The 21,776-nt window shown below is 42.0% G+C and overlaps 1 protein-coding gene across 1 annotated transcript in view; it reads right to left on the reverse strand.

The window, feature by feature from the left end:
• Window positions 1-4,434, reverse strand: part of TGFBR2 (transforming growth factor beta receptor 2) — a gene marked incomplete at both ends in the record, with an annotated part of 63,153 nt that extends 58,719 nt beyond the window's left edge. The window contains one exon of the mRNA XM_079538203.1: window positions 4,353-4,434. Within this exon, the coding sequence (XP_079394329.1) occupies window positions 4,353-4,434 (82 nt within the window). The remainder of the gene's footprint in view (window positions 1-4,352) is intronic.
• Between the last annotated feature and the right edge of the window lie 17,342 nt (window positions 4,435-21,776).

The raw sequence follows: 21,776 nt of genomic DNA on the forward strand, positions 1-21,776 counted from the left end.
CCAGAGGTGAAAAGGCTTTAAAACCCATATGAGAAAAAGGACAGGTAGTTCAGCTGTAACAACTACAATAGCATTCAGAGCAAGAGGAAAAAAAACAAGAACCAACTGTATTTTAAAAATGCCCAAACACTGACAAATCAGCCATTTGGATTTCTTCTGCCACTGCTAATGATAGCGTTTCTTAAAATCTGCAGCAGTTGTTTAATTTTGCAGCAAGGCAAGCAAACGGACTCAGGAATCCATATCGACAGCAGAGGCGCACAGGCAGTCCCCATAATACATGTTCACATTCAATTTCTGCTTAAATCCCTAGAAGTTAAGGGATGAGATCACATCATGGAATGTGATCACCAACAGAAATAGAATTCAGCAGTGCCTGGTGAGATGAGCTAGTATTAATTATTAATTCGGTAAGTTTTCACCATTTGATGGTTTGTTCTCTGTGAACCTAAATGTGTATATTAACAAAATCTGCATCCTTCCATGCAGCAGGATATAAATCATTGTATTCAATCAATGTCAGTTCTGCCAGTCTGACTTTATGCCAGAATTAAGCAACAGTATGAAAAACTAACCACTGAAGATCTGGGTGCACCAGTGAGAAACCAGTCTTGTAAATATACAGCACCAACTCATGGCTGACAACAGCACACAGATCAATGGCATCTGCTCAGCTAGTGTCCTGCCACACTGTTCATATCTTTGTCCATTTGACCACGTCTGCAACACTTGGACAAAACAAGCTAATTTACGTCCCTGGGATGTGCCAAAGTCTCCCCTGAGTCAAAGAGCTTCTATGTGGCAAAGGAGATTTGGCTGTGCAGGTCCCCACTGCCTCAGGGCACACCAGATGCAGAGGGGATGTGTGCTCCCATCTGCTGAGCCAGGACCCTGGTGCCACAAAAGTGGGTGGGAGCTCTGACATCCACTGTGCCATCAGCACCGAACTGCAGCCTGTGGTCCAGGTCTGTGGGGAGAATGCACAGATCTCTAACAGTTCATTGTACTGGTGATGCTATTTCTGATCTAGCTGACACAAATGAGCTTGGTTATGCAAAATCGAAGTCAGTAACCAGCTGGCCCCAACAAGCTGGCTTTGCTCATTCTTGCTACCATTAAGCAAGGCACAAATCTGAGGTTGGAGTGACAGTGGCATACCATGAACACTAGCAAAGCATGCATGGCCCAGACATTGCTGTGAGAAAAAAGTCCCTATACCATGGAGGCAAAGGTACAAACTTAAAAATATCTTGCAGAGGAAGTATAATCATGGGAAACTCCAACAACGGTGCTACAGTGAGAACTTACTCTTCCCTCCCCCCACCGCAAGAGAAACTCCTTTCTAGTTCTGAGTAGAAGAAAAAAATAATTTTCGCCTTTGCATGTCTGTCTATCTTTGCTCCTAAGGTCACAATCAGACTTCTCACAATGACAATTTTTATCAGCCAGCATTATGGCACACTGCACCTTTGAAATGGAAACAATTCATTCCAGAAAGGAGTATGTGATTTTGAAGCAATGTTACTTGGCTAAATGTAGGTCATATAACGATAGGTGTTTATAAAATAGAAGGAAAAATTGTAAATATGAAAAAATGAACTATTTCACTGCCCCCTTCCTTTTTTTCAAATTGCCTTTGGAACAGTTTCAGGAAACCTATATACTACAACTGTTCTGATGGTAATGGAACTATATTCATTTGCAGCAGCTTAATATCTGGCTCACTGTTTTTTGATAGAATCCATTCCCTAATGGAATTCACCACCTGACTATTAAAGAAGTATGAGCTTAAGAGCTCAATACAGCAATTAAATAGACGTGATTTGCGAAGTCTCAGGCATAATGTTATCGGAATTCAAAGATATCTCAGAAGAAATTGCAATAATATCTGTGTTCTTCTACTTATCTCCTGAAATAACTGGAAGTTTGCCAGAGCTTTAGTGGGGGACAGGAATGCACTTCAGAGTCGATCTTCTAACAAACATGTTCTGCCCTGTTTGTTCTCATACTCACTCATGCAACTACCTGAAACTCCACATTTGTTTTTATTTTATTACTATCAAACCAACAGATGACCATGTGGCTTTTACAAGATAAGGAGACAATGATGCAAGTCAGTGCCTGGATGAATGGCTTTATCCCAGATATGGAGAAATAAACAACTATTACACAGGCTATTCCGAAGCACAAAATTCGGCTTTTTGTAACCCAAATACAAATTCAGATTCACATCCTCTTGGACACAGTGTTGTTTTTTTTCCTTGTATTACCAAACGCTGGTTTGCACAGCCATTTATTGATTCAACAGTCAACGTAGCATTCATAACCATTCAAAAAAGAAAACAAAAACAAACCAAACACCAAGCAAACCCAAATTCACACTCTACTTTTTGGAAAAAGCTTCAGTTGCTTTTGTTTAGCACAGGACACCAGTACATCTCTTTCAAAGCAAACACTTTCTATTGGATCTGCTCATGAATTTGTCATTTTCTCCATAATCTTTATGGGAATGAGCCACCCTTGTCTAGTATCTTGTTAAAAAGAATGTTTCAATGAAGTTTTAGCTGGGGCTCTACTAAGCTGCTCACCACCAGAAGGCAGGTTAATAGGCACACCTGGGAAGTGCACCCTTCTGGGATTGATATCTCTCCTGCCCCATCCTTGCTGAGTTATTGATTATTACAGTCAGTAGCTCTTTTTTTGTTTTGTTTTCCTCAAACAGCTAGTAACTATACTTCTCGTTTTGATGCCGTTTAACAAGCAGTATTCACACTCCACGCTCTGTGCCCCCAGAAGCACCCTTACTTTCTGACCAACTGGTTACACAAACAGAACCCTACGACAATTATTCAAATGTCATTTTCTACAAGTTTTGGAGCCTACAGATTATCTGATCACAGCTGAACTCTGTTCCGTAGACTACAAATAAAGATCTCTATTAGTTGAATAAAAAAAGCATAACAGTAACAGGAGACTAACAAAAGCAGAACTTTTAAAGCTTTGTGTAGTAGGAATAGAAACACACAACACATTTGAGGCTAGTGCCTAAACAAAAGCCATTCCTAGCCAAGCACAATTTATATCAACCAGAAATATAAATATATATCAAAATCAACAGGAAGCTGCACACCTCAAGTTTAAACCAGTCACATGGCTGAGTCCCGGGGATACCATCGTGTTTCATCTGCCCTACATTTACATGAGTAACTTTGCAGGAATGTAAAACCTGTTGACTTTGATAGGATTATTAACAAAGCATGAAGTTATTCATAATGTACACAGCCACCAGCAGTGACTAAACGAGAGCTGTTTAGTTTATGTTACTATATTTTAGTGACCATGAATGGACCACAGGAGATAATAACCGGAGAGCCCAGAGCAAAGCCAGCAGAAGCTCAGGTGTCCACACATCTTACTTGAAGCTGAAATCAGAAACCTGGTATCACACAACACCTCAGAACACACTTAAACTGATCAAAACTGATTCAAGTGTGGTTTTTGTTTTTAAGGTTTGCCAGTTGTGCTGCAAAATGAGTTGGGGCCTAACCCTGCAAGTAGATAGTGCTGTACATCTGTGGATTGGTGCAGACATAATTGGGACACAGAGCTCTTCAGGGCAAGAACCTGGTTCTTGCAGCAGCACTTGAAGCACTCCACATTACCCTACGAAGAATACTGCAAACCACATCCTTAAAAACCTATCTAAGGATGGCTTCATAAAGAAAAGCCAGAGTAAGGGATGCAAAGTGCCATTAAAAGTGGATCTAAGGAGCACTTTTAAAGCATCGAGTGCTGCAGAAATGACTTCTGCCCCCAGTCCCGCTACCCGCAACCACAGCTGCAGGAATTCCCTCACAGACTCACGTGTATCATAACCCTCGAGCACTTAACGCCGATCCTTCAGCTGCCAGCCGTGCCCGGGCAGGGGCCTCAGCTCGGAGAACAGCGCCTTGGGCCCTGTGGAACCCGCAGTCCTCTCCATCCTTGCATCCCTCCATCTGTAAATTCGCCCCTGGGGCAGCACCCGGCCCAATCCCCGGCTCCAGGTGCAGGCGCTGCCCCGGGCCAGCAGTCAGCTCCCGCAGAACAGAACCCCGTTGAGTTTCCTGCCCAATTCTCACTTTTCTCCCCCCTCTCCCCCTTTGCTTTTTGTCGCTAAGCCTCTCTCTCCGTCTTTACTTTCCAGGGGGGCGACAAACAAACGCGCTCCCCGCTCCCGCAGCTTCCAAACGATCTTAGCAACTAAGCCTTCCTCCTCCTTCTCCTCCTCCTCCCCCGGCGGTGGGCGCCTGCCCTACGGCCCCGGCAGCTGTCAAGCGGGAGCGCAGCGCCGGGGCCGGCCCGGCACTTACCGCGGAGCAGCGCGGGGCTCGAGGAGCCCACGAGGACCCACAGGGACACTCGCAGGAGCAGCGGCCGCAGGCGCGGAGGCATCGCGGAGCCGGAGCGGGGCGGCGGGGCCGGGCAGAGGGAGGCCGCGGCGGGGCTGGCGGGGCGCGGGCTGCGCTGCTCGGGGCTGCGGGTGACTCACTGAAAACTTCACTTCGGCGCTGCAGGGGAAACAGGAAATCTTAAACTCCGCAAACAGCTGGGCAGGACTTTCTTACTCTTACAGTAGTTCCTTCTCCCCCCTTCCACATTCACCCCCCCCCCTCCCCCCCTCCCCTGCGCTCGCTCTTTTTCTTTCTTTCTTTTTCTTTTTTTTCTTTTTTTTTTTTTTTTTAAGCACGAAACCTCACCCAGTTGGGTGTCAATCATCTGCCGGAGGCCAGCCCCTCGCAGGTCTGGCTCTCCCACCGCCAGCGGGGCCAGCCCCGACGTGCAGCCGGCTCTCTGCGCCCGCCTCCCGGTCGGGGACCGTACGCGGATGCCGCCCACACCGGCAGGCCGCGATTCGGGCTCCGGGGCACCGTCCCTCTGGCCTTCGGGCCGCCCGGGACCCGGCAGTCCCGCGGCGTGAGGCCGGCGGCTCCCCCGATCTCCTCCGTGCATCCCCATTGCCGTGCCTGGCGATGGTGCTGCAGCCCGCGCTCTCCAGTGCAGAAGCATAGTCAGAAGGGTGCCCGAAAACCCCAGATGAAATGAGGTGGGGCAGCAGGGGAGGTTGAAGTCAGGGTAATAACAGGAAATGTTCATGCAGACCTGCCTGGCATTCACCTTGCAGATATTGAAGCAGACCGTGACAACTTGTCACCCACCTATTTTTAATTGTACTTTATTTTTTGCATTTTGTTCCCAGACGGGCCAGATGCACACCATCTGATGTGTTGACACAGGGCATACTCATCTCCATTCCTCATTCCATCTCTGTTGAGTTTTTGACACAGATTTCTCCAGAAGGAAGAAATTGTGCAGGGTATTCATAGAGTGGAAGCACACCTGAGATGCCAGCTTTGCACTTCTAGAGACCAGAAGGAAGCATTAGATCCTTCTCACATAGGCTGAATAAAGCCCAAGCCTTGTGCCAATATACATCCAGCCACTGGATAGCCAGCAACTGCCTTGAGACCCACTTCTGATACCCATAGCCTTCCTTTCTTTCCAAGTTCAGCGGCATTGATGGAAAAGTGAATTGATGCACACGGGGGTAATCTGACAGCGCCTGCTCAGTCCTTGGTGATTCACTTCTGTCTCAATTACAGCACTGTTTAGAGGTGCAGATTTGCATATTTCAGAAAAAAAAAAAAGGCTGAGCCCTCAGTGAGTGTATGTGCGATCATGCTCTGAATGCCCCAGATTAACTCTGTATGAATTTGGAAGCGTTTGTATAACGCATTTAATTGGCCTATAATAGACATAAAAATCTCATTGTGATTTTATGTAAATTTGGTTTTAAAAACCCCCTAAATGCAGATTTTCACAGTGCAGACCAAGTTTATTGTGCTAGTTCTCATAAACATACCCACAAGCATTTTCCTTGTCCTCGTCCCCTTTAAATACAGTCAGGATTCACACAGAGACCATCTTCCAACCAAAGGCTGGAGAACTACTGGACTTGCATTGAGCAAAGCTCAGCGCTGTCCCTCTGCTCCCTGTAAGGAGCTGCAGCCACCACAGGGCCTCCCCTCAGCTCCTCTGCTCTGGGCTGAGCAAACCGAGGGAGCTCAGCTTCTCCTCAGATAAAGTGAGGTCTGCTGTAAGTGACTTCTGAGGACTCATTTTTACATATGAGCATTGCTTTCATTTCCAGACGTGATACCCAAGCAAGATTGAGGTATAGTCACCCTTTGAAAGTGCCCATGAGAACGGTGGGTGTTACCAGAAAGTTTTTAATGGAAGCAATATATCCTACCTTGATATCCTGGATACGTCATTCTGGAAGGCCAACAGTATCCTGAGCTGCATCAAAAAAGGGGTGGTCAACACAGAGAGAAGTGATCCTGCCCTTCTGCTCTTGTAAGGCCCCATCTGGAGTAGTGTCCAGGTCTGGTGCCTCCTGCACAAGAAAGACATAGAACTGCTGGAGTAAACCCAGAGAAGGGCCATGAAGATGATCAGAGGTCTGAAGCACATCTCTCTTATAAAGAAAGGTTGAGGGAATTGGGCTTGTTTAGCTTGGAGAAGGCCCTAGGGAGACCTCACTGCAGCCTTCTAGTACTTGAAGGGAGCTTATAAGCAGGAGGGGAGACCTACTTTTTACAAGGGTAGACAGCGATAGGACAAGCACGAATGGCTTTAAACTAACAGAGGAGAGATTTAGGTTAGCTGTTAGGTGGAAATTCTATACTCAGAGGGCAGTGAGGCCCTGGCAAGGCAGCACAGAGAAGCTGTCGTGCCCCATCCCTGGAGTGGCTCAAGGCCAGGTTGGATGGGACCCTGAAAAGCCTGAGCTGGTGGGTGGCAGCCCTGCCCATGGAAGGGGGTTGGAGCTGGGGGAGGGGAGAGCTTTAAGGTCTGTACCAATCCAAGCCATTCTGTGATTCTATAACTCTATCCTCAGTAAAAGAATAACTCTCACAGAAGTCAGTCTCAGTTTGGTTCAGAGATTTGTCTCAGGCTCGCCTATTAATAAAAGCTCATGTTCTGCATGTCCATACTATAAGCTTCCCTATTAGGGCCCAAATGCAACATAATCAGGATTTCCTGGACAATCAAAATATGTAAAATACAGCTAAACTGGTCTTTTCTTTCCATTTCCTCATTCATAGTTCCCAGTTCTCTATTTGCAGTCTGCAATTTATTACTGACTTCTAGACTGGAACTGTGAATATTTAACCTCAGTCCAGCTGTGGTATGAAAGAACCAGCATCAAAGAGCCACAGACTGAAGCTGTAAATAATTAACACCACCTGACCAGGTGAGGAAGGGCCAGCTAATTTCAGTTCTCTACTCAGATAAGCGAAATACTGAGGTACTGAAAACTGTATGTTTTCTTTCTGAGTCTTCAAAAAAGGTACCCAGAGCACAAACATGCTGTACGTTTCATGCCTCAGGGGCCTTCTAGTGAAGACAACAAGAGTTTCATGCTATAGTTTTAGATACAACTCCTTATGACAGCCTGTAAAATGTATTGAATACAAATAGTTTCTCTCTACTATTCCAAACGTTTCTCATTTTGCATATTTCTGTTAGTATTCTAAACAATCTACAGCATTATTCTTATACAAAGAACACTTCCAAGCTTCTACAAAACTTGCATTGTTAAAAACTAGTTTCTCTGTACTTAACACACACTTCTATACAGTTAACAAATGTACAGTTAGAAGAGTAGCGTAGTAAGGATGGTATTTTACAGGTTTATAATTAGAAAGATTTTCACAGTGGAAAGAGACAGTCAAAAATGAAATACTCATCCATGTTCTAGGCTCACAGTAGAAAACCCCTAAAGGAGGGATCCCCAGAAACAGACCCTTCCCCAGTGACAGTCAGCCCTTGAATGGGGTCTAGGAGAGGTGCAGCCAGGCTCCAGCCCTTCCATCACACATCTGAATCGCCTTCACCTGTGCTCCATGGCTGACTCAGTGCTTGCCTCAGGTGATCAATCAGTGCTTCAGCCATGACCAACAGTTCCTATACACTCTTCTAATCTAAAGTCATTCTGCCCACAGCAAAAAACTGCTGATGTGCCCAGTAAAGTAATTATTTTTACTAGTTTATTAGGTCCAGTCTTGCTTTGCTTAAAAATCTCACAACATGCTACTTCCCAGATCCACTGACTAAGAACTAAATAAGGCTTATACGGCTGCACTAACACAAGGTATTGTTCGTGCCTATATTAAGTTGAGAGGTGTGGCTTACAGTGAAAACATCTCACTTTTAGCTGTCTAGAAATTAGCTTCAGAGTGAGATTCAAATAGATGACTGAGACAACCAGGTAGCATTCACAGCATCCAAAGGAGCAATTTTCTTTATTTGACTGTAGCGAGTTAGTCCCAGGTCAAGCTTCAGGACCAAAGGGTTGAGTACAAAGGCTGGATGAGCTAAACCACCCTAATGTTGGTAGCAAGCTATTTGGCCATCTAAATCCCTTCCTATTTTGTCTTATTGCTTTCAAAAGAGAATGGGAAATCTTTTCTTTAAAAGTTGACATGTTTTCTATGATACAGATCACTGTTTATTTTGAAATAATGAATTGGTTTGGCATTTTTTGGTTGTTCTCTGTATTTTACATGAAAAATGAAATATGAGATCAATATACAACATTTTGATTTCACTGCAATGAAGGAAGAGGCTTATTTTCAGGGGAATTCTGACATTTCAGTTCAGATCAGAGTCAAACTTTGTAGCCCTATACTGTCTGCAAACCAGAACTTATGTTCCCTGCAGCACTCCATTCACATAGCTGACATTTGACTGCTCATTTTCATATTCAGGATACTTGGCATAGCATATTGGCCTTTCAGCATTCTTCATAAAAGCTCTACCCAGTTTGTGCACCATTTGCTGAAGAAGAACACACCGTGCTCTGCAGAGTAGTGTTACACTTTGCACAACTAGTGTTGTGCTTGTATCAATGCTTGCATCATATTGCTCTCTTCGTTTAAGTTATCAGAGAGTACAGAATCACAGCTACTCTTAAATGCAGTTTTCTTCTTTGGCATAAACACTGGTTTGAACTTGTTGCTAATAATTTGCACTGTTACAGGAGCACATGCAGCCTCAAGCAAGGACGTTTACAAAAGGTTACATTCATTGCAAAATGTTTTGAAAGGCTAATAAAAAGTGTTTGGACTTAGCACAGCATTCTGCTTATCTCACAGATATAATCAAATTAAAACATCTGTTGTATGTAAACATCCATCAGAAGGAGGCAATCAGCTTGTTATCAAGTCCTGCATACATCAGAGGAAACAAGAATAATGTTATCATCTAAATTTATCTTCCTAATGCTTTCTGTACAAATCTCTCGAATGGCACTTAACGAAATAAAGTTCTGCAATATTATTCAAATTAGCACTGGATTCCCAGGGCACTGCTGTTCACAGGATTACTGACAAAAATCAACCATTTTTAGGGTTCACTGAATTGGCTTGTTCTGTGCTTTTACTTCGTATGTATAAATATCCCCAACAGTGAAAGCTGAGGTACAGAAGTGTGAAAAATATATATTGTTTTTTCAGTGCAGGGCCAGAAGCAGGAAGTACCACAAATCTCACCACGCAGTATTTTACATGAGGAGCTCAATTGCCATTTTCCAAAAGCTAAGGACATGTCATGAATTTTATACTGTTTCCTTCAGTGTAATGTACTGTTCATGATGGGTATCTGAGCCGGGGAAAACCTTGCACATTTTCATAAGCATGTTTTCTCATCTCAACACTTCTACAGGTACTACAACTTGTAAAACTAAGTCTAGATAAACTGGCATTTTTAAAGTGTGCATAACAAAATCATTGCAGATATGCTCAGGAGATGATACAAGTTGCTCAAAAATATTGTTACCCATGGAACTTGTCTCCATTACCATGTAATTTGCACTATTTATCTTCATCAAAGCTTATTATTTTAGGATCTTCATTAGAAAGAATTTGAACACTGGATGCCAAGCCTCATAAAATATCTGAAGCTATCAAAGAACCTAAGTAGTGTAACACAGAGGCCTTTCTGTTTCTTTTTTCCCACTGGAATGAAAGGGAGTTGTGAATCTTAGAGTATCCCTAAATCTAATCTGAAAGAATCCCAATACTTCAACCGCAAAGCCCAGTTAAACTGACTCATTTGACCAGGATCTTTAAATAAATTTATTTGCAATAGCACAGCTGTTAGTCTCAGGAAGGTTCCATAATTTTTATCTGCAAGGCAACTTTATGATCTGTGGTCACAGGAGGTGGCTACTGTGCTTCAGAGGTCAGAGGCATGCAGTACAGGAGGATTCAGCGTGCCCGGGAGCTGGATATTATTGCAACACAGCTGACCCTGGAACTAATGAGTTGACTGAGGCTTGCAAATATCTCAGCTCCTTTCATTCTGAAACCAAGATATCCAACAGAGTAACTCGACATGCCAATGGGTTATGTCAAGCAGGTATTCCTTTATTACAGCACTGCGTGCATGGGGGATCACTCCACTGAACATGCACACCAAGGGAAGCAGCGACTTCATATTTATAGGCATAGTATATACATATTGGTTACATTTCTGAGAAAGTGGTTGCATACTGTCCCACCCTTCTGAGCATAAAATGTGGGAAGGGTCTCTGGGCCCCATCTGGTGGTCGTTGGATGAAGGATAGCAGTCATCCTCGCAAAGGCTCAGAGTTTTCCTCTCAGTGAACTTCTAACCTTTAAAGGGGGGTGTAGCACAAACCAGCCTCAGCTAGTGTTGTGTTGAGCTGAAGCATCTGTTTTGCTTCCTTATCTTTAACAATAAAACGTCTGTCCTGCTTTCTTATCTTTACTCGACAGCAAGTTCTTGCGAGCTCCGCATTCAGTTCTTGAGCTTGTATTTACGCAAGCATTCACAAAGTCCACACGAGTTATGTGAAAAGATATTCATTGTTCCTGATTCAATTCACTTTTGCTGTTTTTCTGTTTCCCTGACTAGAGACCATAACCAAACTAGCTCGTGAGCCCAGTTCTCAGGCTGTGCAGTCTTCTGTGTCCTCCAGATTGATATGACATCCCCTCCAAGTCTTACCAGTCCCAAAAGCTGGCAGGCCTTCCTCTTCACAGCGCAGGCAGCACTAGCCAGGCTACCTTCAATAGTTTCAGTTCTTGGATAGAGATGGCTAGTACTGAACAGTCCAAATTACACAGTGCTCACCTGAAACTCTCAATAGGATAAACAATTCTATCCTATTAAGAAAAGGATTGCAATTCTATCTGTTGGATAGGCACAGGTGGAGGGAATTAAGGACTTCTGCGAAGGAATTCTTCTAAAGACCTGGGAGAAAACCTTAATCCACAGCCTCAGTGATGTTCAAAGCTGTCTGCATCCTGTGACAATATAGGGGCCATTAGAGAAAGCTTTAGTGTAATTTACACCCATTTTATTACTCTTTTACAATGTTAAAGTGTTACAAATAGTCCTTAACATAACTGAGAATTAGATGCTTTGCAATTAATAAAAGAAACAAGATTGATTCTATTGTCTGTCAAGAAATAATGCTATACATTTTCTGTCAATTTGGCATTTCTGGAGTGCCTCTAGAGTCTACAGCCAGATATGGACTGTAAGCTGGGGACAAATGAATGGTGCTGGTTTAAATTTAGCCTTCCATACAGAGATGCACAGCATTTCTTGCTCTACTTTGCCCTGTCTGTAAGAATATTTTCTTATCTCTGGTGACCTATAGTTGGAGAAAGTGGTTTGGTAATTCTCCTGCCAAGTACAAACTGAGGTGCAATTGAAACTGATGAGGGATGAAAGTGTGAGTGATATTTGTTGTATCTTCAAATAGTTTGAAGTACAGATAAGAACACATCCTGCCCTGGACTTTCACATTTTGATCTCTGCATCAGGCAGATGTTGAAGTCTTCCTATCCTGAAGGACTGCTTTCCACCTACTTTGAAAACTGCTTAGAAATTGAAGAGTTTGTAGGCTTTTTGGTGAAGGCAGCCAGACAAAGGAGTGGGATGTTGTATGGGAAAGTGTAGTGATGAGATAAGGAGGTGAGGATATCTTGTTGATGTCGAGCTGAATTTTGTGAAGAGCTTTTATAGTACTTGCTATTTCATGCATGTATATTCTTGCCATAAATATTCGCCTGGTTTTCATCTCTAATTTTTTTCTAATGATTTTTTAAAATTGTGATTCAAAAATTAGACTCCAGTGTTCTCCATCATGAATGAAAAATCATTTACAGTTGTCTGCATAACATTACTCTTGTATGATTTTAACGCCTTTCCTTTGATGGACATGCTGATCTCAATGATCACAGAATCACAGAATCACAGAATTGTAGGGGTTGGAAGGGACCTCCAGAGATCATGGAGTCCAACCCCCCTGCCAAAGCAGGTTCCCTACAGCAGGTCGCACAGGTAGGCATCCAGGCAGGTCTTGAACATCTCCAGAGAAGGAGACTCCACCACCTCCCTGGGCAGCCTGTTCCAGTGCTCCGATGATCTCAGTTGACATTTTCTTCTTTTTTTTTCTTTTCTTTTTCTTTTTTTTTTGTATGTGTGTGTACTTTCCTTTGGTTTCTTTCCCTATTTCCCTGACTCTAATATTTCTTTCCTTCTTTTCTTTCATTTTACTTATTTGATGTTTTTTTTCCTCTTTGCACTGACTTTTCCCTCCGGCATCAGTTACATACCGCCATTTTAAAAATAGAACATTTTTAAACATTTTTATAATTATTACTACCTCAAACTGTAATATCTTAGAAAGACTTAACAAGTTGCTTCTTCACAAGTGTGTCTGTCTGTATGTACATGTTCATGTTAACATCTCCTTCAGAAAAAAATATCCATGCTGGTAGTTTCACAACCAACAACAAGTGGTTGTAACACACAGGTTATGTATAAGTGGCAGAACTTTTAGTGGCATCTTTTAGTCAAAGTGCAAAAACTTAAGAAATAAGAGTGGCACTGTACACTTCTCAGCTCTCTTTGCCCTGATAGCTACAGTGAAGAACTGCAACTCAGTCTGGTCTCTGCACCTTACTTCCCTTGACAATTTCTTCTAGCTATTCACAGATGTGCTGAGAAGCTCTTATGTAAAGCCCTGCAAAAAGCCGTGGCACAGATCCTCTTTTTCTACCACTGCAATCATACAGAAGTGTGGTGCTTGCAAGGTGCAGCTGAATTGGGGCTGGGGAGCTCTTCCACCATGTCCATGGGCCAAATCATTAGCCGATAGGAATGCCATTCAGTCACTCCCAGTTTCTCAACATGTTCTTCCTGGGAGAACAAGAGAGAAAAAAGCTCAGCTAAGTCGTTTTACACTCTCAGATCCAGGATGCTGGAGCTGACTTCAGCGAAGACTTATCTTCCATGAAACTAAATGGGAAGTTAAAACACCTGTGTACTTCTGACATATCCTAGAGCTGTAGCAAAACGTTTTTTTTTTTTTCTCTCTCTCATGCTTTTCCTCCAGCGATCAGTGTAATCTCTCACCCGCTCCTTCCAGTCTCTGGGTCCTCTCTCTCAGCTTCTCTGCTGCTATTTCTAGCCTCTGTGATTTCCTGCCAATTGTCTCTGCCTGTTCCGCCTGCTCAGCCCACTGCCTGCCATGCTGGGCTGCAACCCCAGCTGGCAAGGCTCTTACATACATGCTTTGGGCTGTTGTCCCCTTCAAAGGAATGGTGGGGTACAGGTTCCTGCTATCCTGTATGGTTCATCGTTCAGTGCTCTTGTGGAAGCTTTTCTATGATATTTCTCTTACAGTTTCTTAAAAAATAAATGAATAAAATAAGAATTAGAGAAAAAAATCTAGAACATCAATTTAGGTTCATTGTTTAATTTCTATTGAATTGTGGTGGGAACAGTAATTAAAATAGTAAACATTATTTTTAACAGAGTTGTCTTTAATATACCATGCTTAAAGTTTTCTGGCCATATAATCATTGACAGAAGGTTTTTCATCACTGCCCTTCTTCACACAGCGACATGGAGTAAGTGCTGATGGACTTGTAAGGACTTGGATACCTAGCTGCTGTTTATTGATTAGTTTTGATGTTGTCCATCCTCTGAGGTGGTGGAGAGAACCATAAGAATCTGGCAAAGAATGAATTTACACAAACAGCTCAAGTATTTTTCCTTCCCTTTTCCATACCAACACAGATATAGATGTCAGCCTAATCAATCACCATACAGGCTCCAAAAGCCTTCAGTCACACAGAACACTCCCTGAAAGTCACAAAATTCCCTCCACATGCCTTAATAAACTGTGCCCGTTTCAGTCGTGTTGAGTGACACACATGGAAAGCAGAGCAAATCTCCCTGCTGCCTTCCTGATTTACTGGCCACTCAGCTCATATCTTTTTAGTGGACTTCATTGGCAACCAAACGCAGGTAGCACATTGAGGTGATGAAAGGAGCAGGTGCCATTTTATCTGTTCTACATAGACACACAGGCTTTCACTTCACTGAATTATTTAAGGAGCAGTAACTCATTACTGGAGATAATGGCTGGAGGCAACAACTAGAGGGATTTGAGTTTTTTCTTTGCTATAAATCTTTGCAGGATATATATGCATATACATATGCATTGGAATAAGCCACTCCAAGCTAAAAATTATCACTGTTGCACCATGTCAGTTGTTAGCCTACATCTCTCTCCTGGGAGCTTCCTAAGAATCAAAAGGAACCCAATGATTCTCATAGACTGAGAGGTAAACAACTCCCAGTGAAGTGCTCTAATTCCTCAACCAGAAAACATGGTGAAAAGAGCCACAGGAAGAAGTGAATTTCTTTTCCCACAAGCGATCATTGTGACTAAAAAAAAAAAAAAAAGTCCCTTTGCTTGTAGCACTGAGCAGATTATTGAGCAAGGGTGTATCTCTATCTCATTTCTGTGGTTGACACAAAGCAACAAGATGGCAGATAACTCCCACCTCTGTGGACGTATCTTCTCATGTCCGACAGAAGTAAGAATTGCAACCTGTATGTACTTTGTAAATCTAGTATGTCTTCTTCTAAGTGGCCCGTTAGATGCAAACATCATTCTTTTTGCAGTGTTCATGTTGATAATTCCTAAGACTATATCCACAGTATCAAATGTGAACCATCTGAGGCATGCTAACATCACAACCTACTACTTGTAACTCAGTTGGTGCCACTCACCCAGCCAGGCAATGTGAGCTCTCAGGTGTGAAAGAAGTGGTGACAACTGAGAACTGGTAAGTGCTGAGAGCATGTGTAAGCCAACATGCAAAAAGCAAGAAGCAGTGTGAACTTAGCTCTCAAAGCTGTTAAACATATTTTGCAGAAGCTGCATTTGCAGTCATAGATAGGAATTTGAGGTTGTTTTGCAGCAGCCCCAGTATAACCTTATGCTATTGTGCTACAAAGGATGCACAATGTTTTAGCTTTTGCAAAACCAGTTTACCACAGAGACTTCCTTGTGGGCTTACCCCTGCCGTGTTGATGCTGTTGCACCCAGAGAGCGAGGCTGCTCAGAGCCCACAGCTGTGGGGGGATTTCTGTCTGCTGTACAGCAGGCAGCCTTCCCTGGCCTTCTTCCATTTTAGGACTTTGCCCTCACATTGTAAAGTCTGAATCTGAATCCAAACACAGTTTTCTTTGGTATTGACAGGAGATCTCACCCTAGGTTTGGGTTTGTTCCATTCAGATCAAAGCCCAGCTGTATAGCTCGTATTCCAACCAAAACTTCCTGAAAGCTTTGGGGTCTGGGGCTGTATTTCTGCTTTAACTCCATTTCTAGATGTCTTTGAAATAGACATGTAAAAAACATGTTACCTGTAAAAAATTTAAGGTCAGATCTTTGTCCCATTAAAGTCAGTAGAGTCTTGCTTTCTTGATACTGATTGAAAAGAGGCATTTAGATCATACAGAAAAGACCAAAGCCAATTTTCAGGTGTTTCCCTACTTGCCTAACTTTTAGTTGCCAATCAGACACTTGAAGTCTGTAGAAATCACCATTTTCTGATCACATTTTATGTCATCAAGTATGTGGCCTTGTCTAGTTAGTACTAACAAACATTAAAAATATATATCATGGTTTGGTTTGGTTTCACCTCATGCATTCTAATAGCTGTTTCTGAGGTGGTGGGTTGCTTCCTCTGAAAGATTTAGTACTGGGATAAGATAACAGATGGGAGTGGACTGCTGAACCATCCCAAGGCAACAATTTCTGTGTTTCTGTCATTATGCAAAGCCAAAGTCTGATCTCTCAGTTGCTGAACAGCTCTGAACACCAGTGGTCTGAAGGAAAGGACAGTAATCTAGCACAACACCCCCCAGGCTCTCACTGGAATTTTAAAACAGTTTTTGCTTTTAGCTGTGTGTTGGAAAGGGTTTTGGAAAACATCTTGCTGTAGGGAAGGGAGTCATTCTGAAGGGCATGGGACTTATTATCCTTTTTGTTTGCTTATAACAAAATTCAATTGAATGGATCGTGCTCACTAAGCAGGACAGAAACAGCATTTGGCTTGAAATGAAATGAGCTCAGCTTGAACATGCTCAGTTTCAGATACATGTTAAGCAACTTCCTGGTAAAAGTGTGATAAAGATTATTTGTATAAACAGGTGTTTCTCCAGCCATGTAGAAAGAAACACTATCAGCATCTGGAAGTGGCTGTGGTCACTGTTAAGCAGCCCCAGTGAGCTGTGATTACTAACCTAGCGCTCCTCCACAGCACTCTACGGTGCTTCTGGACCACCACTCTCTAAAACATAATAGTGGTTTCTGTTCAGTTTATCTGACGCTTCATCATGCTGGGTGAAGTAAATCTTCATATATCTGAATTTCAATTCAGAAACCCGAAGCCTGATAAACACAGTTGGTCGTCTATATGCCTAGAAAAGCATCAAGAGCAAAAGAATTCTACCAGATCTTATGGATCAGGAAAGAGGCCTAGGAAATACTTGCAGTCGTAGCAGCACCTGTCACATCAAGCTGTGATGTGTGTGGGTAATTTTTTGTAAGGGAAGAAAGAGGAAGAAGCTCATGAGGTTACTTGTGGTCACTTCTCAGCTCTCATACTGCTCTCACGATGTATTATAGAAAAGACATTTAAGATTTCAAAACATACACACAATTCTTTGCAAGGAGCAAGCTGCTAATTGCCTATGTCTCTGGAAAATAAGAGACTTTGAATACTTTCACATTTGTGAAAGGGGCAGCCTCTCAATGCATCCGCACTTTGGGGCTTATTACTATTTGTGGGATGCTTGTCCTTCAGTTGTACATTGCCTTTTCTAGAAGATTTAGTGTCTCCACATCTCCTGCTGCAAATAGGTTGTTCAAGCTGATGGAAACACTTCAGTGTAGGTACGCATACAATCCATGGAAAGATCTTTCACTTCCTTAAAATTAAAAGGAAAAAGAAAAGAGATTTGAAAGTTCTTGCTCCTACTGAGTGTTTGGAAACAAACTGATGTTTAGCTCATTTTCCCTTTCACAAGCCACACCTTGCCTTGAATTTTACATCATATTTCTTTTCTACTCCAAAAGTGCTTTAAAACTCTTGGTATGTATAATTTCTCTCAGTCGAGTAAGCTCAGGCAAAAGAATCTGTACTGGGATTGCTTTAATTAGGGAGGGAGTTGTTGGAGAGACAGCCAAGGGAAATAAAGAAAAAGTCCCACCCCTTTCTAGCTGGGTGGAAAGATGTTCTTGGAGAGTTATGTGCTGAGAATTCATTCATAGCATAACGTCTTGGCACTGTGCAATATTTTGTTTGATTGCTGTGGCAGCAGACGTACCTATAATGGTTTCACAGAGAGATTAAAGCCAGGAAAGCAAATTTTGCTGGGGAGAACTAGAAAGAAGTAGCTCACTGGTTACAATAAGCAGTTCTGCAAGAACTACCAGTTTCATGCGGAGATGAGAAAAGTTAGCAAGAGTCTTTGCAACAGTGCCAGCTGGCAGTTTTTTGGAGAACAAGGCAATCATATATGCTGGACACATATGACTCGTTCAGGACGGAGCATTGCACAAATGCGTTGTTTCAAACTGACTGATATTTGTAACGAGCTTATTGTTCAAGCTTGAGCTCTTTCCCTGTTTGACCAGTGCAGTTAATTCCAACAGATACTTTGTCTTTCTTTGAGCTGTAGCAAAGAGGCCAAATTCAAAGATCTTCAAAAAGGCCAAATCCAAAGATGTTCAGCCTCTGTTCAAACAAAACATGTCTTTGAATGCCTATGTTTTTTAATTGTAAGCTGAAATCTGTGTTATAAAAAAGTGATCTATGAATTAACTTTACTAAAGTCAATCTACACTGGTCACTCACGAGCCAGTGTGAGTCTTTCTGGAAAGGGTACAGCCGTTAGTGTTCCTTTAGCTCAACTAACTACTCACTACTTTAACACCAAAGCAAAAACCAAAACCTTTTCCCAAGGACTGCAATTATTTTAGCGTCATTTTCTGTCTTCCATTTGCATACCTCATTTTGCCCCTGAAGTATGAAAATGACAAATAATTGGAAAAAAAAGTAAAGCTTAATTTCAAGTAGTCCTGTAGAATCTCCAAATTTGAATGAAAAGGTAGTATGATTTTCAAAAATAATGCTTGTTCATTAAAGAAAATATGCAATTTGCTTTTTCATTAAGTTTTTAGGTTTTGGAGGTACTGGTAATAACTGTTGTCATGTTATTACTATCCTTCTATGAGGAGCACAACAGATTTTGTGGCAGAGTTCAAAAAATTAATCAGAACAGCTGGAGATAGAAATAATGACTCAGGTAACTGTAAACAACTTGCCACATTAGCTTGTTCTCTTATTTTTTTTTTCTTGTTGATGTTCTTTGTATCCAATAAAAGCAATCATTTGTAAATTGAAAAACATTGCCAGTGTTTGGATTTAAAGAGTTTACAAAGCCTTGCAATCATCAAATATTTCCTCCTACAGGAACTGAAGAACAGTGGCATTTCCTTGTTGTCATCTGGGTTTTCTTATCAATTATAAATGTTCACCAGGGGAGGTTTAGATTGGACTTCAGGAAGAATTTCAGTATCCTTTGAGTATCTAAAGGGGAGTGTAAGAAAAGACAGACTTTTTAGCAGTGGCTTTTGTGATAGCACAAGGGGAAATGGTTTCAAACTAAAAGAGAGGAGGTTTAGATTGCATACAAGGAAAAATTTTTTTGCAGTATGGGTGGTGAGGCACTGGGACAGATTGCCCAGAGAGGTGCTGGATGCCCCATTCCTGGAGACATTTGAGGTCAAGTTGGACGGTGCTCTGAGCACCCTTTTGTAGCTGTAGGCATCCCTGTTCATTGCAGGAGAGTTGGACTAGGTGAACTTTAAGGGCCCCTTCCAACACAATTGATTCTATGATTTTGTAAGATAGTGGCTAAGTATTGGAATAGGCTCTGCAGGGAAGTGACAGAGTCCTGTTCTGTGGAGGAATTCAAGAGATGTAAGTATGTGACAGTGAGGGACTTGGCTTAATGATGGAACTCAGTAGGTTAGGTTGATGGTTGGACTTGATGGTCTTGAAGATCTTTTCCAATCTAGATGATTCTATAATTCTACAAAATGAGGTATTTCTGTGAATTTTGTTAGACACCAAATGTCATGTCTGAACTCTCTGGGCTGCCCATTCCCCCCATCAATAATACCCATTAATAGGAAAATGACTCTCTCAAGCAATGTCTACGCTGGATGTGTCTGAATGCCCATTCATTTTTTTTCTACAATGACAACAATGATGAATCCTATTTACCAACTGGTGCTTCACAACTTAGGCTCAAGCATACCTCCAAAATCTGAGCTTGTCCCATAAAACCAGGTAAAACTTTTGGCCATGAGCCATTTGCTATGTAATCTACATAATCTTGTATGGATTTTTTACTCTTGGTCTCAGTGCAGTAATAACCTATGTACCTCATTTCCATCTAAATCTTCGGTGTCAATCCTTATTGCCCTGCTCTTCCACAGAACAACATGCAGTATTCCTTTCAGTTCAGTTTACTTTTATCCACATTCTTTATTATCATATGAAAATCATCTTTGCTGCAGTGGTCTGACCTATAGTCCCTTGGATTTAGTACTTGTCAAAATAATTCTATTAAAATATTTCACTCATTTTGAAGCAGGCTGCAAATATTGCCTTCCACCTTTCTGTATTTTCTGTATAAGTGAAACAGTTGCTTTTCCTCGACTAATTCAAATGTTTTTATTATCACATCAGAAACATAATATCTTAACAATCCCAAATGCAGTTTGAAGTGGCAGAGAATACTTCAGTATTCAAGCATTTTGAAATGAATTGTGTTTCACAGATAGCCTAAGAGAAGGAAATACTTGAAGTGATTTTTGTCCTCAGGAGGCCTCATTCTCAGAACTTCAGAATTCTAATTGCTTCTAAACTTGGAGGAGTTAAAAAGCTGCAACCTCCCTTGAAATAAAAGTAGTAGAAGCCAGAAAGATCCTACAGCTGAAAAAAATGAGCTACTAAAACTTAAATCATAATGAGAACAAGGTACTATCTGTGTGCCTTCCATGAGCAATCAAAAGCAATAGTGAATCTTTAATTGCCTGGATGGGATTCTTTGCATACACTCTGTGGGATCAACATTCATGAAATATGTTTTTGGTGGGAGGTGGATGGAAGAAAGGAAGGGATTAAGAAACAAAACCAGCTGTTGGATTGTGGCACATATGGTAAAAAGCCTTCCTCCCAGCCTAACCACATAGGGAAAACTGCAATATTTCCTAAAGATGATCAGGTTCCAGCAAAACATCCCATAGCAGGATTACCTTGACAAGAGGTGCAGATATAGCAAAGCAAAATCAGATTCATATTATGAGTATCTGTCTCACATTTTTTCCTGAACCTCCTGATCTAAAGCACATCAGAGGTATGCACCTATCTCTGAAATTTCTCTAGTTGCTTTGAAAATACTGACCAGGGCTGTAAACAGACACTGAGATAGAGTGGAAACTTGCTGAGAGACTTGAATTCAGGCATACTGTGTTAAAAGAACCTTACATCATGGAAAAAGCCAGCAGTCAACTTCTGAATCCATTCACAGGTTTCAGATTCCACTCCAGTTATGGGAGTTCAATTTGGAGGTGACAAATACACAAATCACTGGGGAAAGATGCCCATTTACAAGGGAAGGACAGAATTTCCCAGTGAGCTGTATGAGAGAGAAAATGTTTTTGAAAATTGTTGCAATTCAATCATCCAAGTCTAGTGAGGAGTCAACAATAACTTTGATGAATAAGGTCTGTATATCTTCGAGTAAGCATGGTGACAGTGTTTTGCACAGCTCTTCAAAGTGTTTCCCATTTCATTCCGACACACTTTGGTTTTGCTTAGGTTCAGCCTGAACTGACTGTTCATCTAAGTTGTTATTGGTAGGCATTTTGACATGGTGGAAGTAATGGTGGTTGCATAGCTTGACAGTGGATGTAAAAGAAAGATGAGGTAAGCTTGTGTGGACACACTTAGTGACTGTTAGGTAATTTATATTAAGGCAGAATTCACTACTAAGTATCTCACTAATGCCCTAGCAAAAGCTATAGCCATGCCATGTGCTCTGAACACTTAGCAAAAGGGGCCAACTCACTTCTCCTACTTTGAAGCTCATCCATAAGGCTGATTAGAACAAAATAAATGGGTGAATGGGGACTGGCAGAGCCTCCTAGTGGGGACCTTCTGTATCACCCCCTGTGATAGAAACCATTTCTTGGCATAGTTACGTCTACTTTTAGCTACTGGTAGGTTTTCAGCAGGCTGTGCTGCCTGAGAATTTTTTCT

Source organism: Tetrao urogallus (assembly GCF_951394365.1).
Source record: "Tetrao urogallus genome assembly, chromosome: 7".
Lineage (NCBI taxonomy): Eukaryota > Metazoa > Chordata > Aves > Galliformes > Phasianidae > Tetrao > Tetrao urogallus.